The following is a 19,660-nucleotide window of genomic DNA, read 5'->3' as shown; positions in this document are numbered from 1 at the left end:
TAAAATATATTTTAATAACACTGAAATATTCAATTGGAACATGCTGCATACTACTGAAACTCTTCATGAAAACTTATGAACTCTTATGGGTGATCTCAGGGTAGAGGGAGTAGAGGATATTGTGAGTTTGTGTGGAGCTGGTGGCATGGGATCATACAGCTCAAAAATAAAGGAGATTACAAGTGCAAATTAAAATTGTGATAGCATTTGTTCTTCAGTCTTCAAAATTGTTAATGAAATGGGGTTATTTGGCTACTCAACTTTGTTCAAGATGTGTTAGTCATGGATTTGATGGGGAGAACTCTGTGCGTGTGTATTTTCTGTGACTTATTGGGAGTGGGGTCTTGTGGTTTTGTTTTGTTTTTTTTTTTCCCTTTCTGAATTTTTCTCAACTGTCCAAGAGTGAGCATTTTCTGAACTCTAGCAGTAAGCAAAGTTTGAAGTTCACTGAATGGTCCCAGAATAGCTGTCCTTGATGAAAGTTAAACTTAGTATTAAGTTTATTTTTGTTTCTGGGAGAACAAACAAAGTAGGAAATCAATACTTAAGTAGGCTGAGTTATTTTCTGTTGAATTCACACCCATAATTGCTGCTTTCCCATCACCCTCCCACCAATACCAAACCAAAACCAACCAACCAGCAACAAAAAACCCCAACAAACAAAACCCCCCACAAAACCCTTTGGCAACTACTTGCTACTTGGAGTTTATTCTCAAAGGAAAATTGGAGGGTGCCTGACATGGAATTTTGGTCTAGAAAGAGCTAGCTGACCAGCAATGAGACAAGATTTAGTTTTTAAATTTAGCCCTAGCATTCTGTTTGTTTTAGTAGAAGAACTAAATATCATATTATTTAGTTATAGAACTATATCATGTTCATTGTCACTCATGTTTGCTGGCATCTGCCTCTGCCAAATTACATACTTTGAAAGTGCTTACCTGTTTTGCCCTGTAATTTCATATGTAAATAATGAGCTAACTAAAGAACTTAGTTTTTCCATTCAAGATACTTTAAACTTTTAATAGAATGGGTTTAGTTTTGATTTCATGGGTTTGTTTTGTTTTGTTTGTTTTTTTTTTTTTTTTTTTTTTTTGCCTGTGTGTCTTGGCTATGTGTGAACTATTTGAAATGTCAGGTTCATAAAATTGTATCATGGACACTTTTACTTGTTTTTGGACCTGTATGGAGAAAAGTGGCCCTATTACTCAGGGAGTTCACAGCCTGCCTTTGCTCCAATCTGAGGTGAAGGGGAGGAGGAAGGTCTTGCCATAAAGGGAAAAGGTGTGGGCAAAGAACAGGTCAGGACCTGGCTGTGGTACCCTGCGTTTTGCTTGTCCTGGACTTGGAAAGTGCCGAGAGCCTGAGGAACTAAATGGGAGGGCTGGTGGAGAAGTTGAGTAGGTCCTGTGTGCTCTTAAAGGGTGTAATAGAAGAGAGTTGTATCATGTGTGCAAGGTGAGATCTGTGTTGGAGAACAGATGGGGCCTCCCCCAAAGGTCAAGTATTACACGAGTGCAATGCATTTCTAGCAACTCTTTTAATACTAGAAAGAGGGATGAATTGTTGATTTGGACTCCTTAAATTGTCCAGATCACTTTTTGTTCAAATTGTTCATTATGTATACTGTCTATGCCTTCATGAATCTAGTTTTTGTGGATTATACCTCAGTAAGCAACTTGAAAATTTATGCTTGATTAGGAATAATTGGTACATTTGGGAAGCTTCTCTTAAGAAGCTGTCTGACAAGTTGAAAATTTGGTTTTTTTCAGTTGTATTTCCTAAAATCATCAAATGATTTGGGTTGGAAAAGACCTTAAAAATCATTCAGTTCCAACTCCACTGCCATGCACAGGGGTGCCTTCCAGTGCAGGTTAAGGAAAAAAGAACATTTACATTCGAGCCCTGCTTATTGTTCTCCTCCTCAATGTGATATGTACATCTTGTGCTGGAAACCTTAAACAAGCTTTTTCTCCATGGAGGACATGAAACGTAACTGCATTGGCTGTGTAATAATTTGGATTTGGAAAAGAAGCTGTGGTTCTGGGTTGTTTGTCTGTCTGACCTGTACTAAAGGACTGTGAGGATGAAAGAAGGGCCTTTCTGCCAGTCTCTTGTCTGTCTGATGTGTTGCTGGAAGTTTTTTGTCATAACCAAATGCAAGTGTATTGTGTAATGTGGTGCATTGGGACACCACACCAGGGCTTTTGAACAAAACTGTCTGTAAACTTCATCACACAATCACCCACTCTGTGGCTTAACATTTAAAATAAAATAAGAATTTATTTAGTGTGCACATTCTTAAAGGCACTAAATGCTCAGCTCAAAAAAAAAAACCTGTGAGAATAATTATGAATTTTTCTTAGAGTAAATGAATGATTGTAAGAATTCAGTCTTCCTTCAGATTTAAAAATTAGGGAGGTACATATTAACAGCTCTTTGCTGTGTAAGAGGCTGCATAATGTGTGGCATTACACTAATTCTAGCCATCACACTGCAATGAATTAAACTGTCTTACTCCCTCTTTGGTGATGTAGAGGTATGTTTTATCCTTTGCAAAGGAAGACAGATACTAAACTACTTTTGAGGTAGTAGCTGGACTGTTTTTTTCATGGTTTTGTGTGTTTTAGTCTTGTGGAATTCTTGTGTGCATAGATACAGAAACACAAACAAAGAAAATTAAAGCCAGCTTAGGGGAGGTGTATGTGATTGCCAGTAATCCAAGATATATTAGAATGCTTTGGCATTTGCAGTGCTTGTAGTATTTGTTGTGATCTCCATTGTTGGTTTTATGTATTTTATGTTCTTTGTGGTGGTTTTAAATTTATTTTTTCTAAAGCAGAACTGTCTAGCTGCAGTAGATGTGAAGTACTAAATGTTCAGAGAACAATTCTCGTTGAAGGGGACCTGTCAAAGCTGTTTGTGTTTCAGCCTCCTGCTTAGGACTGGGTCAATGCTGTATTGGGACTGGATTGTTCAGGATTTTGTTTTCTTGCATGTGAAACCTACAGGAATGGAGCCTTGGTCCTAAGAGAATATTTATTTTCTTCTCTCTGGGTGGCAACCCCTGTCAATTTTTGCATGTGTTTTACTTGCAAATCTTTCACCCTTTACCAGTTCAGATGGCAATTGAAAAAGGCTTCTGCACAAACTGTGTGTGTTGGGAGGGAAAGAATAGGCGATTGTGGTATAGATGGTAATGTATGTGTAGCTTTGTAAATGCTGAATGCGAGTTCAAGCTCTCCAAGAGTTTAAGTATGGCTTTTTGGGAGGGTTATATGCAGTTTAAAAGTTATACATTTATTTCTGGAATAATAAATGGCCAGGCTACTCTGATGCAAAGAATAAAAGGTGATTTTTCTGCTGTGTTATTCTCTTGTGCTGGTGCATATGAAGTTGACCTCAAATAAGGAGGCTGTGCCTGACTGAAGCTTTGGGACTAACCTCTTGTCCTGCTTGACTCAGTTTGTAGGTTTTTATTCAGCAGTTCTCCAGGCTGGAAATTGGAGCTGGTAGTATTTTCTAGGCTTAGTTCCAGTAAAAGAGATATTACTATTATATTCTGTTGTATGAGTTTCAGGTGGGAAAGGGGATGTAAACAGTCAGATTTGCAGACAATCATATACATACTTATATTTTCAGTCAAGACTATAGTACACTGCTTTTTCTATTTTGTTCTTTAAAGATGGACAGGTACTTCGAAATACAGCTTTTCAAGCAGGTCATCCAGTGCAAATTGTCAAAGTTCCTTTATAAAGAGAAAAAAAAAATATACTAACTAGTCATAAGAATCTCATAATGTGTGGGAAATTACTAAAAAGGAAAATTCTATCCAACATATAATCCATCCCTATGTTGCTCAACCTATTTGCTGCTTAAGCTTATCCATCTGTAGTGAGTGCTTAGTAATATTAATTCTTTACAAAAAAGGTTTTGTATAAACAAAGCTTATGTCAAAATTTTATATGAAAGATGGCTTTAACTTAAGTAGTTGTTTTAGGAGGTGCATATAGTCTTAAGCAGACAAGATGAATCTGAAATTGCAGAAAACCACTTTTATCTATCCAGTAAAAAAATTGTTCATCTTCTATTTCCTAACTCCTAATATTAGATGAGGGTTTATTCCATGATCTTGGAAGTTTTCCCACTAGTATTTCATAGTAAGACTAGTTACACCTGCGTGTATCAGTGTATCAGGATGACTAACCCTGTCAATACCACACTTTCTAAGTTTGTAGTTCTGCTGTGAATTGCTGCAGGTGGTTTCCTCTGTGTCTCTAGTTACCTCATCACTTCAGATATTTAAAATTCTGCTGTAAACTTCACTGTCTTGATGTGCCTTGAGTTATTAAGAGATGAGTGTTGCATAGTAATGAAGTACTAGTTAATACTCTCCCCTGTATTTTGTTTGCAATTTTCTTTAGTCATATCAATTCAAAACTTGAATCATAAGCTTTCTAATGTTGTGACAGATAAGTCACATTGTAGAAAAGACTCACATGCTTGGAGGCTGCAAAGTAACTGGTGTCTAAAATTATTGGGCTCTCCCTAACATCCAGTACAGCTGCAATCCCATCAGAAGGGGGGTGTCTTGGAAGTGTGTCATATGTATTTAGGAGCTTAAATCATGTGGAAGGGGCTATGTGGGATGAATCCAACAGTTGCTGGACAGTGTTTTTTCTGCAGTTACATGCTTAACAGATTTGGGTGATGCAGCAAATCATACAGTTTTAATCAGATTAGAGATTATGTCAGAGAGATATGGTACCTTAGTGTTTCACAAGAATTGCCAGACTATGTAAAATCTGAAGTGTTCTGTTTTTGATAAAGGTTAAAATTTTCAGTATAGCAACTTGGAAAATCTGATATTTGCCTTTTTTGGATAATACAAACTTGTTAATGGCTAGTATTTCTTGCCTCAGTATTCATTCTAACTGAAGTCTGGAACAAACTCTGTTTAGACTGCGCCTTGAAAATGCTTGGCTATGAATGTCACAAACTACTCATAGCAGCCCTTAACAACAGTACTTGCTTTTAGCTTGCTTGGCTCCTCTGGGAATGGACTTGCTTGCCTGGGACTAGTTACAGATATTTCTCAAGTACACAAGTTCTAATTATACTTCTAGTACATTGATGGTAAATTATGAAGACTTGGCATTGTGGACTGTATAAATGTTTGAGTGCTTGGCTTCCCTTGTTGGTCCTGTCTGCAGTGAAAGCAGTTAAGAATTAAATTTAGAAAAGTTTGTGCTGTGAAGCCGCTGTGGTGCCTCTGCTGAGGTGACTGGAGCTGGTGTGATAATGGTGTTCACCCCCCCACCCCAAATATCCCAGATCTTATTTCCCAATCACTACAAGTGACTTTTTCTCCCTTAAAATGATCTTCTCAAAAGGCTGCTTTTCCCAGGCATTACAGGGAATCCAGCAAGCAGAGCAGACGTGCTGGGGGAATTGAATGTGTGGTCTGTGTGAACAGCCCCCACAGCTCCTGAGCCTGCAGAGACAACACTCCCTGATCAAATCAGTGATGGCTGATCAAAGCTGGCATAGTGGCCAGTAATAAAAGCAATAGTCCTTCCTTCTCATTCCATGTTTAATACTTGTTTTTTCTAGCTATGATGCTGTGTAAAAATCTCACGCAGGCTTTTCTCTCCTGGAGTACTGTGAAGTTTTGTTTGTTACAATAAAATAGAGAGGTAAATGAAAAGTGGATGATGACAAACAAAGGCCAGGAAGAAACCTACAATGGCAGGATGTTTGTGTGCATGACAGAGGGATTGGCAGTATATGTTTGTGAATGACAGAAAGAAAACAAATCATGTCTTTTAGATGATGCACAAGTAAATACACATTCTAAAACTAATAGAATGTAAGGGGTTATTTAGTTAGGTGGAATACTGTAGGTTTATGGAGAGGAAATTGTTACAGGGAGAAAGGTTTGGAGAGGCAGTAAAGAAGCAGGTGTTGCTATAGGTACCTTTTCTCAAACCATCTTTTTGACAGTCTCTTAAAATGGCTGTCCATTTAAATCTGATTCAAGTCTGACAAAAACACAACCTACCCTTACTATAGGATTGTTTCTGATATTTATAAAGGATGATAATTTTTATTTAAGTTTCTACCATATCTTTCAAATAGTGACCTATACAGTAGCTTGAATATACAAGCTGTTGATCTTATCCATTATATCATGACTTTATTTTTAGGTTCTGGAGTGTATTTTTAAGAGAAGTGAAATACGACTTGTGGAAATGAGCAATGAAGCAGTAGCTAGAGCAGCTGGGCAGTTTTTTGTCAGGGAATTCAAATATCAATTCTTACTCCATTGTGTTTCTGCCCAAGTGGGATGAGTAGCAAAGGTAGTGAGGAATATCTGGCATTTTATTTCAAATAAATCAGGACTTCTGATTTAAAAGCTTTTTTTCTTCTGTTTGGTAGACAAATAAAACTTTCAGTTTTGATTTCTTGTGAATTTATTTAGAAAGATAAGTCCTTAGGCTTGAGTTGAGCTTTGTTTATTGCAGTTAATGTTACTTGCAGCTTTTCAATATGGAAGTCAAACTGATGGAGCAGACTTGAAATCCAAGTTTGAAAAGAAACTCATGTCTTCTTATGTTTGCTGCTGTGGCAAGCTAGTAAAAAACCCAAACCCACAGTATACAAACCAGCTTTAAAACAGAATTCAAGGGTTCTTGAAGTCTATTATTTTGTTACTGTGCAGGGCTTTTACAACTGTAGGCGGTGTGTGAGCTTGTTCTCACCACACAAATAAATGTTATAGAAATGGTAAGAACTGCTGCTTCCAGGTTACTGAAGTCCTGCAAGAATTAATAGCACTTGACCACCAAGAGGAGAATTTAAATTTTTTTTTTTACAAAAAATCTGTTTTTTCTCTGAAGTCTCTTGCCCTGCAACTGTGTTTTGATTCCAGCTTTGTAGTAGTGCTGTAATAATCCCTGACTCTTTCCCCCAAACTAGACCATGATTTCTGTTAACACAAAGGGGGTCTGTTAGCAATAGCTAGCAGTGGAATCAAATGGGAATTGATAAGCTGTTGTTTACAGCTTCATTAAAATGAATTCTGGTAAATAAAGCATCTGAATTCTTTCTAGATTAAAGTGCTTTTAAGTATTTATTGATATGATGAGTAGAAACAGTTTTGAATGTTCTACTAATACATGCTTCGAAGAGGAACAATAAGGTGCTTTTAGCATGGGGAAAAAATCTAATCTTTGGTTTCCAGTTATACAGTACTGAATAACAAGAAGAATTTTTGAACTTATAATAAAAATGCATTAGTAAACCAGATGAGTTTTTGACTCAGTTGTGTCCATATTACAAACAAATTAATAATTATGTTGTTCCTCTAGGTTATCCGTGAATGCGATTAATGTTCAGTGTTACATTTTTTAGTGTGTTTTGGCAATATGGAAACCTGAATGTTTAGCAAGAACACAATTTCAAACTAAAGCAATAAATCAGAGTTAGTGAAGTAGGGTGTGCTGTGTGCCCCACTCCTTGACAGCCACTGAGAGAGAGCAGTGTCTTGTCCCACTACTTTTGGCAGCAAGAGCCTCTTTATCAGCTACTGTCGTTCCAGTCACGCTTGTGTTCACGTCTTTGCTACATGCTCTGCTGATTACCTTGGAAAAGGGCAATGCTGTAACTGTTCAACTGACCTTTCAGTTTATTTTCTCTTGTGTAATATGAAACATGAGCTAACTCAGCCTCAGTCTACTGATTTTGAGAAAATCTGTCGCTGTGTTTCTACAGCTTTCTGCTCAGATGTGATGGGGTTTCTCTGTAGTTACATTAATTCCAGAAAGTCCATCAACTTCAGATATCATCACAAGAGTGAAGCAAATTATTATAGCTAAAAGAGGGGCTTTAGTGTACAAGTCATGCATAATAAAGACTACTTAACAGAGGAATAGTGGGACAACGACTATGAAATGAAGAAATCCTATACCTAAATAAATGAAGTATGCTGCTGGTATATTTGTCTCCTTACATACAGAGAAAAAATATATAGAACTCTCATTATTTTGTAATTGCTGTCTTATTTAGACTGTGCCCTCGTGATAGGGAAGCTGTCTTGAGTGCTTTGGCAGATACAGAATATACGTAGCTGTGCCATTCCAGGAGGTTGTAACACAGCTTAGTATTGTAAAGTTTGGGGGTTTGTCTGTGGGGGGTTTTTTTGTTTGTTCGTTTTTAATTTTTCTTTGGGTTTTTTTTTCTTACTGTGTTCCTTGAGGAGTGTGTGCTTTAGTTTTTTTTCATTTTTAAAAATTACTATATACCTTTTATTCCATTAGAGGGTTAAAGTGAATGGCTTTCTTGTAGGAAGTGTTGATACATGCACAGTTCTTTCTTCTCTCCTGGAATTGATGTTTCTAAGTAGATTGCTGGGCTTCTGATGGAAAGTAAATGCTTCTTGGTCCTTCTAAACACTAGTAATTTGTTACACTTACCCTGTGAGGTGCATCCATGTGTTTCTAATAAACTGAGGCAGGTGAGAGATGAACAGGAGTGTATATAAGAGAACCTCTAAATACTGGCCAGGGGGAGGTGGTGGGAGGGGGATTGTTTTTAGGATTGGGATTGGTTTAGATAAGCCAGTGGAGCAATTGTTGATAATTGATTGCATTACATTTGCATTTGGTACATCGTGTAATCTCTCCTGCATTTAGTTCTGAATTGAGAGCTGTGTGTTCATTCTGATGTTGATGGCAAAAACATTACAGCTGTCAAATGCTGCCAAAGCCACTAAGTTACCTTAATGGTTAAAGCAGGGAAGATGCTGCTGGTCAGCAACAAATAATCTTCTCGCTAAAATGCTATGAAATGATATTTATCCATATTAGACATCACAGCTTATAGGTCTTTACACCTCTGCTAGAAATTGCTGGTAGGATGTCAAGAAAATCTGTAGTTCCCCTTTTTCTGCCCTTATTTTGTTGTGCTTCTACATACTAGACTTTTTTTAGGGCTTGACTTGCATGTCATTGTGCTTTATTTTGCAAGGAGGTGATGCTGAATCAGATACCTTGTTCATAGTGTTCTGTGCATAAATGCTTTACCTCAGCATTCTGAAATCATGAAGCATCCGAAGAGAATTGGGAGTTACTCATTATCTGCCATGTAGAGAAAATTTGGAAAAGTTGTTTTTCAGGCTTTTGCCTTTCTTGCTCACTGTTACAAGTTCTCTGCTGGATGGTCTTCTAGGAGCTAGTAAAAAACCCACATTTTTAGTAGGAATTACAACAAAAAATATTTAACTGTGTAAGTTCCTTATTGGAATAACTATATCCTCAATTTGGGTAACTATTGATTTTGTTACTCCTGAAACAAACTTAATGCCATTGGCCAACCTGCAGAAGTCTTAGTTTTCAGCTAAAAGTGTGTTTTAAATTGCCTCTGATGTTGGAGAGGGACAAATTGCTTTGTAGTGAACAATTTTGTGAATGGAGCAATTAGAACATTTGGGGAATTCAGATTTAGCTATGGGGAAACGTCTTAAGATCGTGATTTCAGAATCATGTAACAACTTTACTTTTAACCTGCAGAAAAACAAAATTAAGTGGTCACCTCCTGGATCTTTATAATCATCATCTATGGCTATCTTGTGCTTCTAAAGCATTTATCTCAGACTTGTTCTAACATTTCAAAGGCTATGTGAGTTACATGTTGTTGATGGTCCTTAACCTACTTAAATGTGTATTAAAAAGATTTCCTGAATGGGACACGACTTGCTTACAGAAAGTGCGAGTCAATAAACTACAACAATACAATTGGTAAAAGTTAAAAATGGTGTAAATCTGTTGTTCTCAAGTAGTCATACCTACCCAAGATTTACTATGCCTTTACTTCCTATTTTCCTGAAGTGTGGTTACTCTGTGTCATACTCTGAATAGCCAAATGAAGAATGCATGATAGGGGGTGGAGAAAAGAATGAAGTAAAACCCAGGGCTCCTGTTTTGGTATATTTTCACTAGTGAGAAACGAAATTGAAGAAGCTGAAGCTTGTATTGCGTTATTCTAGTTCAGAGTGGTCTGGTGCCTTTGATTTACTGGGCTGCAGAAATTTGCTTCAGGAAGACCTTTATCTCTCCTACCTCGGTCTTCCTGCAATCCATTGCTTTCTAACCAGCTGAATGATGAGAGATTGACGGAATAACTGGCTACAGACGAAAGGGGAAGATGAGAATCAGGGCCTCACTATTCTGAGTAGGGACTCTGCACTGGTTTTGGTGTCGGTGAAAATCTTTGCAACTACATCTTCAAAGTGATAGCAACAATATTAGAAAGAGGTAATTAGTGAACAACCCCATAAAGCCATGGACTGTGGTCCATGACACTGACATTAATTTAAATGGTTGTACTTGCTGGAAAATGGAGGATTTGGTTACAGAGAGTACCTTATTCTGTATTTTCTTTCATGTCCTGTTCCCTTTGGTATCTGCAGAATTGGGCTTTCCATATGGATACCAGATACCATTATCAAAGTCTCTCCTACTTGCTTTCATCTTTTGAATAAATTAGCATTAATAATGGGCCAATACTGTAGAAATAAACTATGACCAAAAAGCTGATGTGGACAAAAATCTAAAAGATAAATAGCTATTAAAACCAGCATCATAAGCAGAAGAGGGGCTAAAATCATTAATTTTGGTGTTGTCACCACAGGTCTTACAGTAAGGTGACTGACTGTTCTATAACCTGCAATAACAACAGCTTTGTAAAAAAACATGAGAATGGGCATAAAAATGTCTTGAAGTTTTGCAGCCATCTTGGAGTTCAGCACCAGCCTCTTTAAATGAGAGTATTTTGTATGCTGCCAAGGCCTTTTTGGTTATATTAGTTTCTGTTTGGACTCCTGTGATGCCTGAGAAACTAAAGCTAATCTGATTAAATTTAAAAGTTTAAAATACTGCAATACCTCTTTGTTATTTTATGAGGTGGCCAGGAAGGAGTTAGTACCTCTTCTGTTTGGAAGAATAAAGATGAGAAGGGTTTATGTGGAGCTGTAACTCAGTGCTTTAACTTACCATCAGACTCTCAATAATCTGCCAAAAGTTTTATTTCAATAAAGAAGTTGACTTTGGTGAGGAAGGAGATGCTTAGCTTTATTTTTTCTTATGCTTCATATTGAGGCTAACAATTTTAACATATACCTGAGATTTTTTTTTAATGGGTTCAATAGTTGAATTAACTCAGTGGTTATAAGAGCTGCAAAACCAGGGTGTTTGTATATCAAAGCTACAAAATAAATAGAACATCATGTTTTTTTGGTATAAGGGTTTATAGCTCAGCATTAAACTGAGAACTCTTTACTTCTACTGCATAAATTTTAGTTCTATAGGTATCCATAAAACAAAATATTTGAGGGTGTTTCAGTGATAGAAGTGTGAGGAATAAGTGCTCACCTGACATGTCAATTCTTGAAGTGGTTGCTGGTGTAATATTTTCTTTGTGTTCACTTGGAAGGCTATTTTTTTGGTGGGATATTTGTTTACTGGATAGCCATTATTGTAATTCATGTTTGATGTTTTAATCCTGCTTCTATGGAAAGTCAGCCAATTCCTACACTTCTATTGTAAGGCTTCAAACAAAACTGCATATAAAGCATGGGATTTAAAGCAATGCTGTGTTACAAATTATGAATGTAACAATAGGAAAAGACTGTTGCGACTGTGTTTCAGGTGATGTTTACGACTACCAGTGTTTCACACTGAAATAATCATGGAGATGGCAAAAATGTTGGTGTAAAAGTATTTAGAAATGGAGTAGTACTTTGTTTCAGTCTAGGTAGTCAGTATTCTTGGGCTGATGCTAAGAGTGGAAATCTTTCCAGTAGGTCTGAAGGCAACAATTTCAGTTTTAAGAAGCATTGATATATTAACAGAGGCTAGATGAATGAATATGGGACTTGAAAACCCTGCTTTTTCATAAAAACTCCAGGAGCCAGGAGTATACCATAAGCAGCCCCACTTCTGCTGCCTGCACTTGTCAGATTTGTGTTGCTGTACCTGTAGTAAAGGACTTCATGTGCAACTTCTTTCAGTCACTTCAGATGCTTTGTTCAGAAGTTCTGTGGATCTTCTCGATGCTCAATTTAGGTTTATTTTGTCCCAAACTGTACTTCCAAGTCACAGTTGGGTATAGTTTTTACCTTGTAATCCTCACCAGTGTCAACATTAACACTCAGATATTGCAAAATCTTAACAAACTTTTCACTCTCTGAGAACTTGAAAAGTGTGAAGGCAGAAGTCAGGCTTTTGTTGTGACTTACAGCTCTAGATGCTGAGGTTGACTGTTCCCATGTCCAGAATGTTGAGATTCTCACTTACAAAATGCTTTCAGAGTCTGTCATATATATGCATATATATGCATAGCTGAACATAACTTAAAGTGTTGAAGAGGACATCACAAAATGTAGTCTTAATGAAGTGTTTATCTCTGATATTAAGACTTATATGCTATTAGTGAACAATATAAATATTAGGAATTGGTTGAACAAAAAAAAAAAAAAAATCCTGCCATTTTCTGTGTGTAATCCTGGGGTGGCACTTTGGAAGATAAAAAAAGTGTTTAACAGTTAAGCATTAGTAATGTAGAATGTAGAAATGAAATGTAGCAATGCAGAATGTAGTAATGTAGAAATGAAAGCTGAAATATTGTGAAAGCAAAACCCTAAAGTTCCGTAAATCTGGACATGAGCATGTACTTAATTGAGTCCTTTCCTTAAAAGGAGCAACAGGCTACAGTTGCTGCTTTACAAGGCCTTTCTGCTGTTTTACCAGGCCTTCTGTGACAAGTGATGTTGTTCTGTGTTCAGAAGTATTTCATCTCCTGAGATGAGCTTTTGGAATAGTTCATAGCAAAAGTAATTGATTCATTTCAGGAGCTGGTGAGTTTTTTTGTGAGCTTTGAGCACACTACAGTTCCTTACTGGATAATCTCGGGAGGTGGTTAAAAAGAATAAATTCTTTCTAGATTATAATTTTAAATCAATTACAGAGAACACTAGTAGTTGCAAAAATCTTTGTCTGCAATGTGATGCAGCAATTATAACTGAATTAACTTAGTCTATTAAAAGCAGCATGCTTCTGTACAAATATCAGGAGCATTCTTTCTCAATGTACATGATGCTGTGTTGCTTGTTCCAAGTCTGTCCTGTATAAAAAGCCATTGTAAAAATGTTATACATCCTTGCTCAACAATTCTTCTAACATGTTCCCTTTCTTGCCTCCCCTCCCTCTCCCCCCAAAAATAATTTATTGAGCATGTAATCCTGCTCACCACTCTTTGCAAAGTGAGCAAAGAGTTGACTTTTTTACAATGATACTCATGATCATTTCATATATTAAGTGCCATAGTTTCTTTGTGTCATGGTTTGCTTAAACTCTGAATTTACTGAAAGGCAAAAATTGAAGCAGTGGGTGTTCTTAGTGTGTTTATGACAAGAATCGAGAGTTTACAATGTCAGTATTACTGATTTTTTTTCCCAAAGATATAGAATCACATAATTGCTTTCAGAAAAGTCCATTTTCATCCATCCCACATTCAAATCCTGAATTTGCTAGATGCCTGTTTCTTCTGAATGAGATGAATGGGTTTGATTCCTAGGAAGGGATCATGTTGAGGAAGAGGAGTAGACAACTGGCATGTGCACCTCTAGTTGAAGTGAAGTGAATTGTAGCCTTTTCCTTTTCTGCACTGAAATTTCAGTCCTTCTTTATGGCCTACTGTTCTTCTCTGGTAATAAAGGATTAATTTCCTTCTTCTGCAGCTTTCAAAGCTTTGTGACTGACTTTTGTTTAAAAATTAAGCTCACCTCTCTTTCTGCTTTCTGCTGAATATGGGAAATACCACATCCAACTAATCATGTTCTTAAAGCTGTGACAATGTATTTGTGGCAAAAGAGGGGAGGAGAAGAATAATTTTGGTCAGATTACATATTTCAAAACTCCCTCTTCTATTTTACCTGTGTCAAGCTCATTGCTTCAGTTACGTCTTCTCTGAAGTTACAGCAGCTGCCTATAGTAAAATAGATCCTGCTTCAGCCACAGTGGAACAAGGTGGAAGCAATACATGGGGCAGGCAGCAATTTTGAAACAGCTTTTGAATGGCAGAGAAACAGAGATTTGCAGATAACACTCCAAATATACTTCTTGTTATATATTTTTTTCCCTTAACCAATTAAATATATATGCACACACAAAACATATATCTATATGTATATAACTATACTTCTTGTATCGTATGATATATTAGAGAATTACTTAAATTTCAAAGCTATAGTGGTTGTTTTATTTTTTTTCCCTGAGGAGAACCCTTCAAAAATAGAGTAATTTGAGTTTATCAGATGATATATGTTGAAATTCTGAGGGTATTTGTGACTTGCTCTGTGTTTCTGTATTTAAGCATTATATAAATCTTTGTCATTGCAGCTGTTTAAAATGTAAGTCAGTCAACTGAGTTTGTATATATATATGATACACTTATAGTTGGAAATCTGACAAAATATTTTCCCTCAAGAACATAAATGAAATTGATTATCAGAGCAGTAGTAGTTAGTAATGGACTTCTGAGGATTATACCCATGAGCAAATTTTAAAGGAATAATGCAGGTGGACGGGCAAAAATAGTTATGAGTGTATTTGCTACAGTGTATCCTGGAGGCATTTTCAAATCTTTCTCCCTTTAAAGATGATCATCAGTCTTAATAATAAAATAATAAAAACTGACTGGGAGATTAACCTTAATAGTAGTCATAGTACTCCAAATTAATACAGGTAGTGCTGTTTATCTTAACTAGTAATTAGACATTTTATTCTTGTACTTAAAAATAATTAAGGGCCAAAAAAATCAAAACTTTGCAACAAATCACAGAGTTCTAAGTCCTGACACTGCAAACAGACTTTTTCTTTAAGCAACAAGGTGCTATTCCATAATGCTGGTTTAGTGTTTCTATTTCCTATTGCAAAATGTAGGAAGTGTAATAAGGCTGAGTTTGGTTTTGCTGGGGTTCTTACTGGTTTTTATACACTTCAGAAGACTCCTTACCATTTATGAAGAAAAAAACACATTTCTAATTTACTTCAGGCATGTCTTACTGAAAACAAACAAAAAAACTGTACAGGTAGCATTAATTAAATGCTCAACTGCAGCTTTTAGCTGTGCTTCTGCACAAAATAGCTTATAATTTAGGGGTCAAAGTTGACTGTCTTGTTTATATTGTACCCCTGATGTTACCATCGATTCCAGAAACCTACTTGGAGAAAACATAGCTAAATATGTCAAAAAACTCTAAGCTGTTACAAGCAAAGGCTTATGCTAGAGGTTTAGGGCATTTCAGTTCCTATTGGTGTAAGTAGGGTATTGTCCAAATAATTACTTTTATGAAGCTATAATTTTTTCCAAATTGTTTCAGTGTCAGGGACTGACCTCAAAGTCTTGCTGATCAGCTCTGTAAAGATGTTGCCTAATGAGCCCTTTTCTGCAAGGACCAGATGGGTTTGTCCATGCTGACATGCTGTACTGCAAACTTTTCAGTGGCCTGAGATTGTCTTGTCTATTAAAACTGGCTGTGAGAGATGTGGCAGGCTTATCCCGCTCTCCCTAGGAGGGTTGTGTCTGATATTAATAAGATGGAAGGAAAAGTGCTAGGCTGTTCAGAGTGTGAAGTTCTCCTGTTGTGTAGTAATACTGGGATTTCTTGGCTGCCAGTCAGGAATTGTAGTTTTAGACTGAAAGTGCAAAATGTTCCTGTAAAGTAGAGAAAGCACTGACAAACACAAGATTGCAATTTTAGACTGTGTAACAACCATGGAAAAATTTCATGATTTGTATTTGATTGTTTTTTTTTTTTTCTATTGCAGTAGAAAGCAGTGAATCTCATATTAGTGTGTTTAATTTAATTTTTTTTTTTTTTTAGGTTTTTACACTAGTTAATGTGAGAGAGACACTTGCTAATCTTTCTAAAAAATGTTCTCTGTTTTCATTGCAAGGTATTCTCTGTTTTATAACCACTTGAAGAACATTGAGGAAAGTGAAGGCGGCCTTGATAAATTCACCAAAAGTTACAAAACCTTTGGAGTTAACCAACTTGCAGATGGTGGAATATACTGCAAAGAGTGGGCACCAGGAGCAGAAGCAGTGTTTCTTGCAGGTGACTTCAGTAAGTATTCTTAGGAAAATTTCTTCTCCCCTGCACAATGTTATACATCAATATTCTGTTCTTTTTAAGACAATTTTGTCACAATTATGAACTTCTGATAGTAAAATATGTGTGTCATGGCTTAAATGATTAATATTTGCCTCTGTGTTGCAGTAGCTTATGAAGATGTGTTTCTGTTGCATGGTCAGTGTTACGCATTTTTTAATACCCCAAAGACTCATGTCACACTGGATCACACTGCAACTCGAGGCTGTAGTTAAACTTCCTGAAGTTCTTTTTAAAGCTTTATAACTAGACTTTTATAAAACTATATGCAGAGATGCAAAAATAATAGTGAAATAATTTATTTCATCTTCTTTTACTGATCAAGCAACAGTGTTGTCTAAGGACTAAGGCCCTTGAGAATTCTCACCCATCCTGAGAATTTAGACACAAATTCTGCTGGAAAATGGTAGCCTAAAATCAAACTAAATATTACTGAAAGAGTAGCTACTCTGTTTTTGTGAGGGCAGAAAAAGAAAGACATTAGTAGAATGGGAAAGGCAGTGTTACATGGAAGAATTGCTTGGCTTGCTCTGAGAACCAAGAAGACTATTCCCTTTGAATTTGAAAGGAAAATATAAATTTGCTTTTTATTTGAAGGCTAGGTACACTCAAAATATGTTCTAAAATTTTTAGATGAAAGTGACATTCATCATGGCTCTTCAATCCTGCAATACAATTCTTTGCTCTCCTTTTTGTTTAGGGTTTCAGAGAGCTTGGTTCTGTTTTTCCCTTTCACCTCTACTCTCTCTTCAGTTAGGTCTGCCAAAGTACTAGGTCTTGCATTGCTGTTTTTTTACTGAACAGGGACTTTATCTGTGAAATTATTTTGTTCATTTAACTGCGCTTCAAAAGCGTGAAGTTTTATTTATCTGACTTAGATTTTGCAAAAATACTGATCTAGGGAGCATTCAGTGTATTTATATTGCAAAGAAGCAATATGAAAAAAAAGAAGCCCTTTGAAGCAGTTAACTACTTCTTCTCAAACACAAAGCTAGATGTTGGCCACTCCTGTCTGAGGAAACTATTGAAAGGAAAATCTCTTATTTTAGGAAGGTTTTTATTTAAAAAAGAAAAAATCCCGTTTTTGGTGCAGAAGTCAATCAGAAGAGTTAATGCAACACTGTTTTCAGCCATGATCCTGTTTGATATGACTAACATAGTGAATGATAAAGTAGCTTTTCTTGAAGTGCTGCTTGTCATTTTATTGGAATAGACATTGATAAATAGGTTAGTGTAGTTCTTGCATTTTTATATTGCAATTGGATATGTCCTCTTAACACTGAGCAATGAGTCATGTATAGTTCACCTACTGCTAGGTAACAGTGATTTCAGATATCAGTGTAGACTGCAAGGCAGCTAGATCAGGTTATTTTCATAGGTCACTTTTATATGTTTAAAAATACAGAAAATTCTCCTCCTTGTCTCTCCTCTACTTGCTGCAACCCCACCCATTGCTCAAGGTTTTCATGGGATGGGTGCAGGTTAAATGTCTCAACTCAGCTGAAGACTAGAGTGCATTTGTTTTAAATATGTATTTTAAGGGATGGTAATATTAAAAACAGACTTCTAATAATATGTTTAATATTTTGAAAAGATGCTATAACTTGTAACTTGGCTTATCAGGTTACAGGGGGAAATATATGTATACCAGAATAGGGTGGCTAAACACTGGAATAGTTTTCTAAACTCTACTTAATTTTAAATATTTGATACATCATGTAATCATGATGTAGTACATCATATGAAGCAGAAATTTAGGACTAATGTCTTAGAGTAGTTGTATCTAGACACTAATGAATATAGCAATATGAAGAGAAAATAAATTAACAGAAATTCATTGTGATGTGGAAAAACTCTATTTCTCCTATATATCATTTAGGCATAGTAAAGTATTCATTCCCAAAGGGGACAATAGTGTACTTGGAAGGCATGGAAGATTGTCATTCAATTCATATGATCTTGAATAATATTCTCATGAGAAATTGGATTGCAAAACCCTAAGATTTAGAGTCAGATTGCTACAGATATGTTTAATTAAAACTGAATCCCTTTAACCTTTCTTTAAGTTTTCAAGCAGGTTAAAGTCTCAGACTAAATTTATGATTATATTGTGTTTAAATTGGATATTGGGATTGCTTTTAATAAGATTTTTTTTTTAATAAAACTTTTTTATAAAAAGAACCATAGTGTAACCACGTCAGGGGCAGTTGGAAATCTTAGACAAAGAAACATTGAATTTAGATGACAGAAGCTCTTCAGGTTTTAAACTGAAATATGGTGGTATATAATAAAAAAACCTGTCAATTAATGCTTTTTGTTTGGTGATGAGTAGCAGTGTTTTCCTTAATGATACGGTATTGTCTGAGAATATCTTGATCTTTGATGTAAAGACCCAGAGTATTAGTCTCTGCTATTTCATCTTAAGTTTTTTGAGGATCAAAAACTAGTAAAAATTAAAATGGCAAGTATAGGTTGTGTACAGAGACCTTGAACTTTTTTTTTCCAGATTTATAATTAAGCTTATAGTTGATAATATCTTTGTTACGAATTATGTGTAAGATAAACATGAATAATTTACTTCTGTAATTAAATACATGTGAAGCCTCAGTCCTGTATATGTAAAGTTTTTTCTGAATGACTTTTATGGCTTATAACAGACAATAAAAGCTTTGCTATTAAGGTATTTTGTCCCAAATTATGGGATTTTTATACCTTATTCTGAGAAACTTCTAATGAAGTTACGAGAGTTACTGAGAAACTTGGGATAGATCCAGTTTATAGAAAATTCTTAATATCACTGTGTATTTTGGGGGGAAAAAAAAAGCTAGGGATTAGTAATAGCACACAAATCTGTAAGTGGATGGGAGAATGAAAAATATGAATTCAGAGATTTCAGAGCTTTTTTTGTCTCTTTAAAACCCCATAATAGGATAGAAAAAGTATTGTATCCGTTTGTGTTCTAGTACAAAGCTTTATATTAGAAATGAGCATCCAAAACCATTAAGATTTGTCAATTAGTACTTTCAGCATCTCAGTGAATCAAGTATATGAGGCAATTAGTCAGCTGAATTTCCAACAGTAGAGGCTCTATCAACATTATAGCTCCTTCAAAAGCTCTCAGTAATAACACTGAATATTTCGTTTGCATGCCCTATTGCTGAGGAACCCAGTGACTACTGGCAATTTGTTTCTGCTTTAAAATTGACTATTTCAAAATAAGTCACTGAACTGTGAGTTTTGAAAGCAACCCATGGAACTTACTTGGGAATTGGAACACTCACATGGTCATGCAGGGGCTCAGTGGATTATCTGTAAACAATTCCTTAATTCTAAAAAGAAAGCTACTGGTTTTAAAAACCTTGAGAGTAAGTATTCATATATTAATTTGGAAGTCAGCATTTGCTATAATACATTGTTATATTTGTGGTTTCT

At 35.9% G+C, this 19,660-nt stretch overlaps 1 protein-coding gene across 1 annotated transcript in view; it reads left to right on the top strand.

Annotated features, from left to right (window-relative positions):
- Positions 1-19,660, top strand: part of GBE1 (1,4-alpha-glucan branching enzyme 1) — a 138,487-nt gene that overhangs the window by 16,931 nt on the left and 101,896 nt on the right. Inside the window, exon 2 of the mRNA XM_053970837.1 lies at positions 16,014-16,183. Coding sequence (XP_053826812.1) covers positions 16,014-16,183 — 170 coding nt within the window. The remainder of the gene's footprint in view (positions 1-16,013; positions 16,184-19,660) is intronic.

This window comes from Vidua macroura, chromosome 2 (genome assembly GCF_024509145.1).
Source record: "Vidua macroura isolate BioBank_ID:100142 chromosome 2, ASM2450914v1, whole genome shotgun sequence".
NCBI lineage: Eukaryota > Metazoa > Chordata > Aves > Passeriformes > Viduidae > Vidua > Vidua macroura.
The sequence above is the reverse complement of the archived record's forward strand: the minus strand, read 5'-3'. Positions and strand labels throughout refer to the sequence as shown.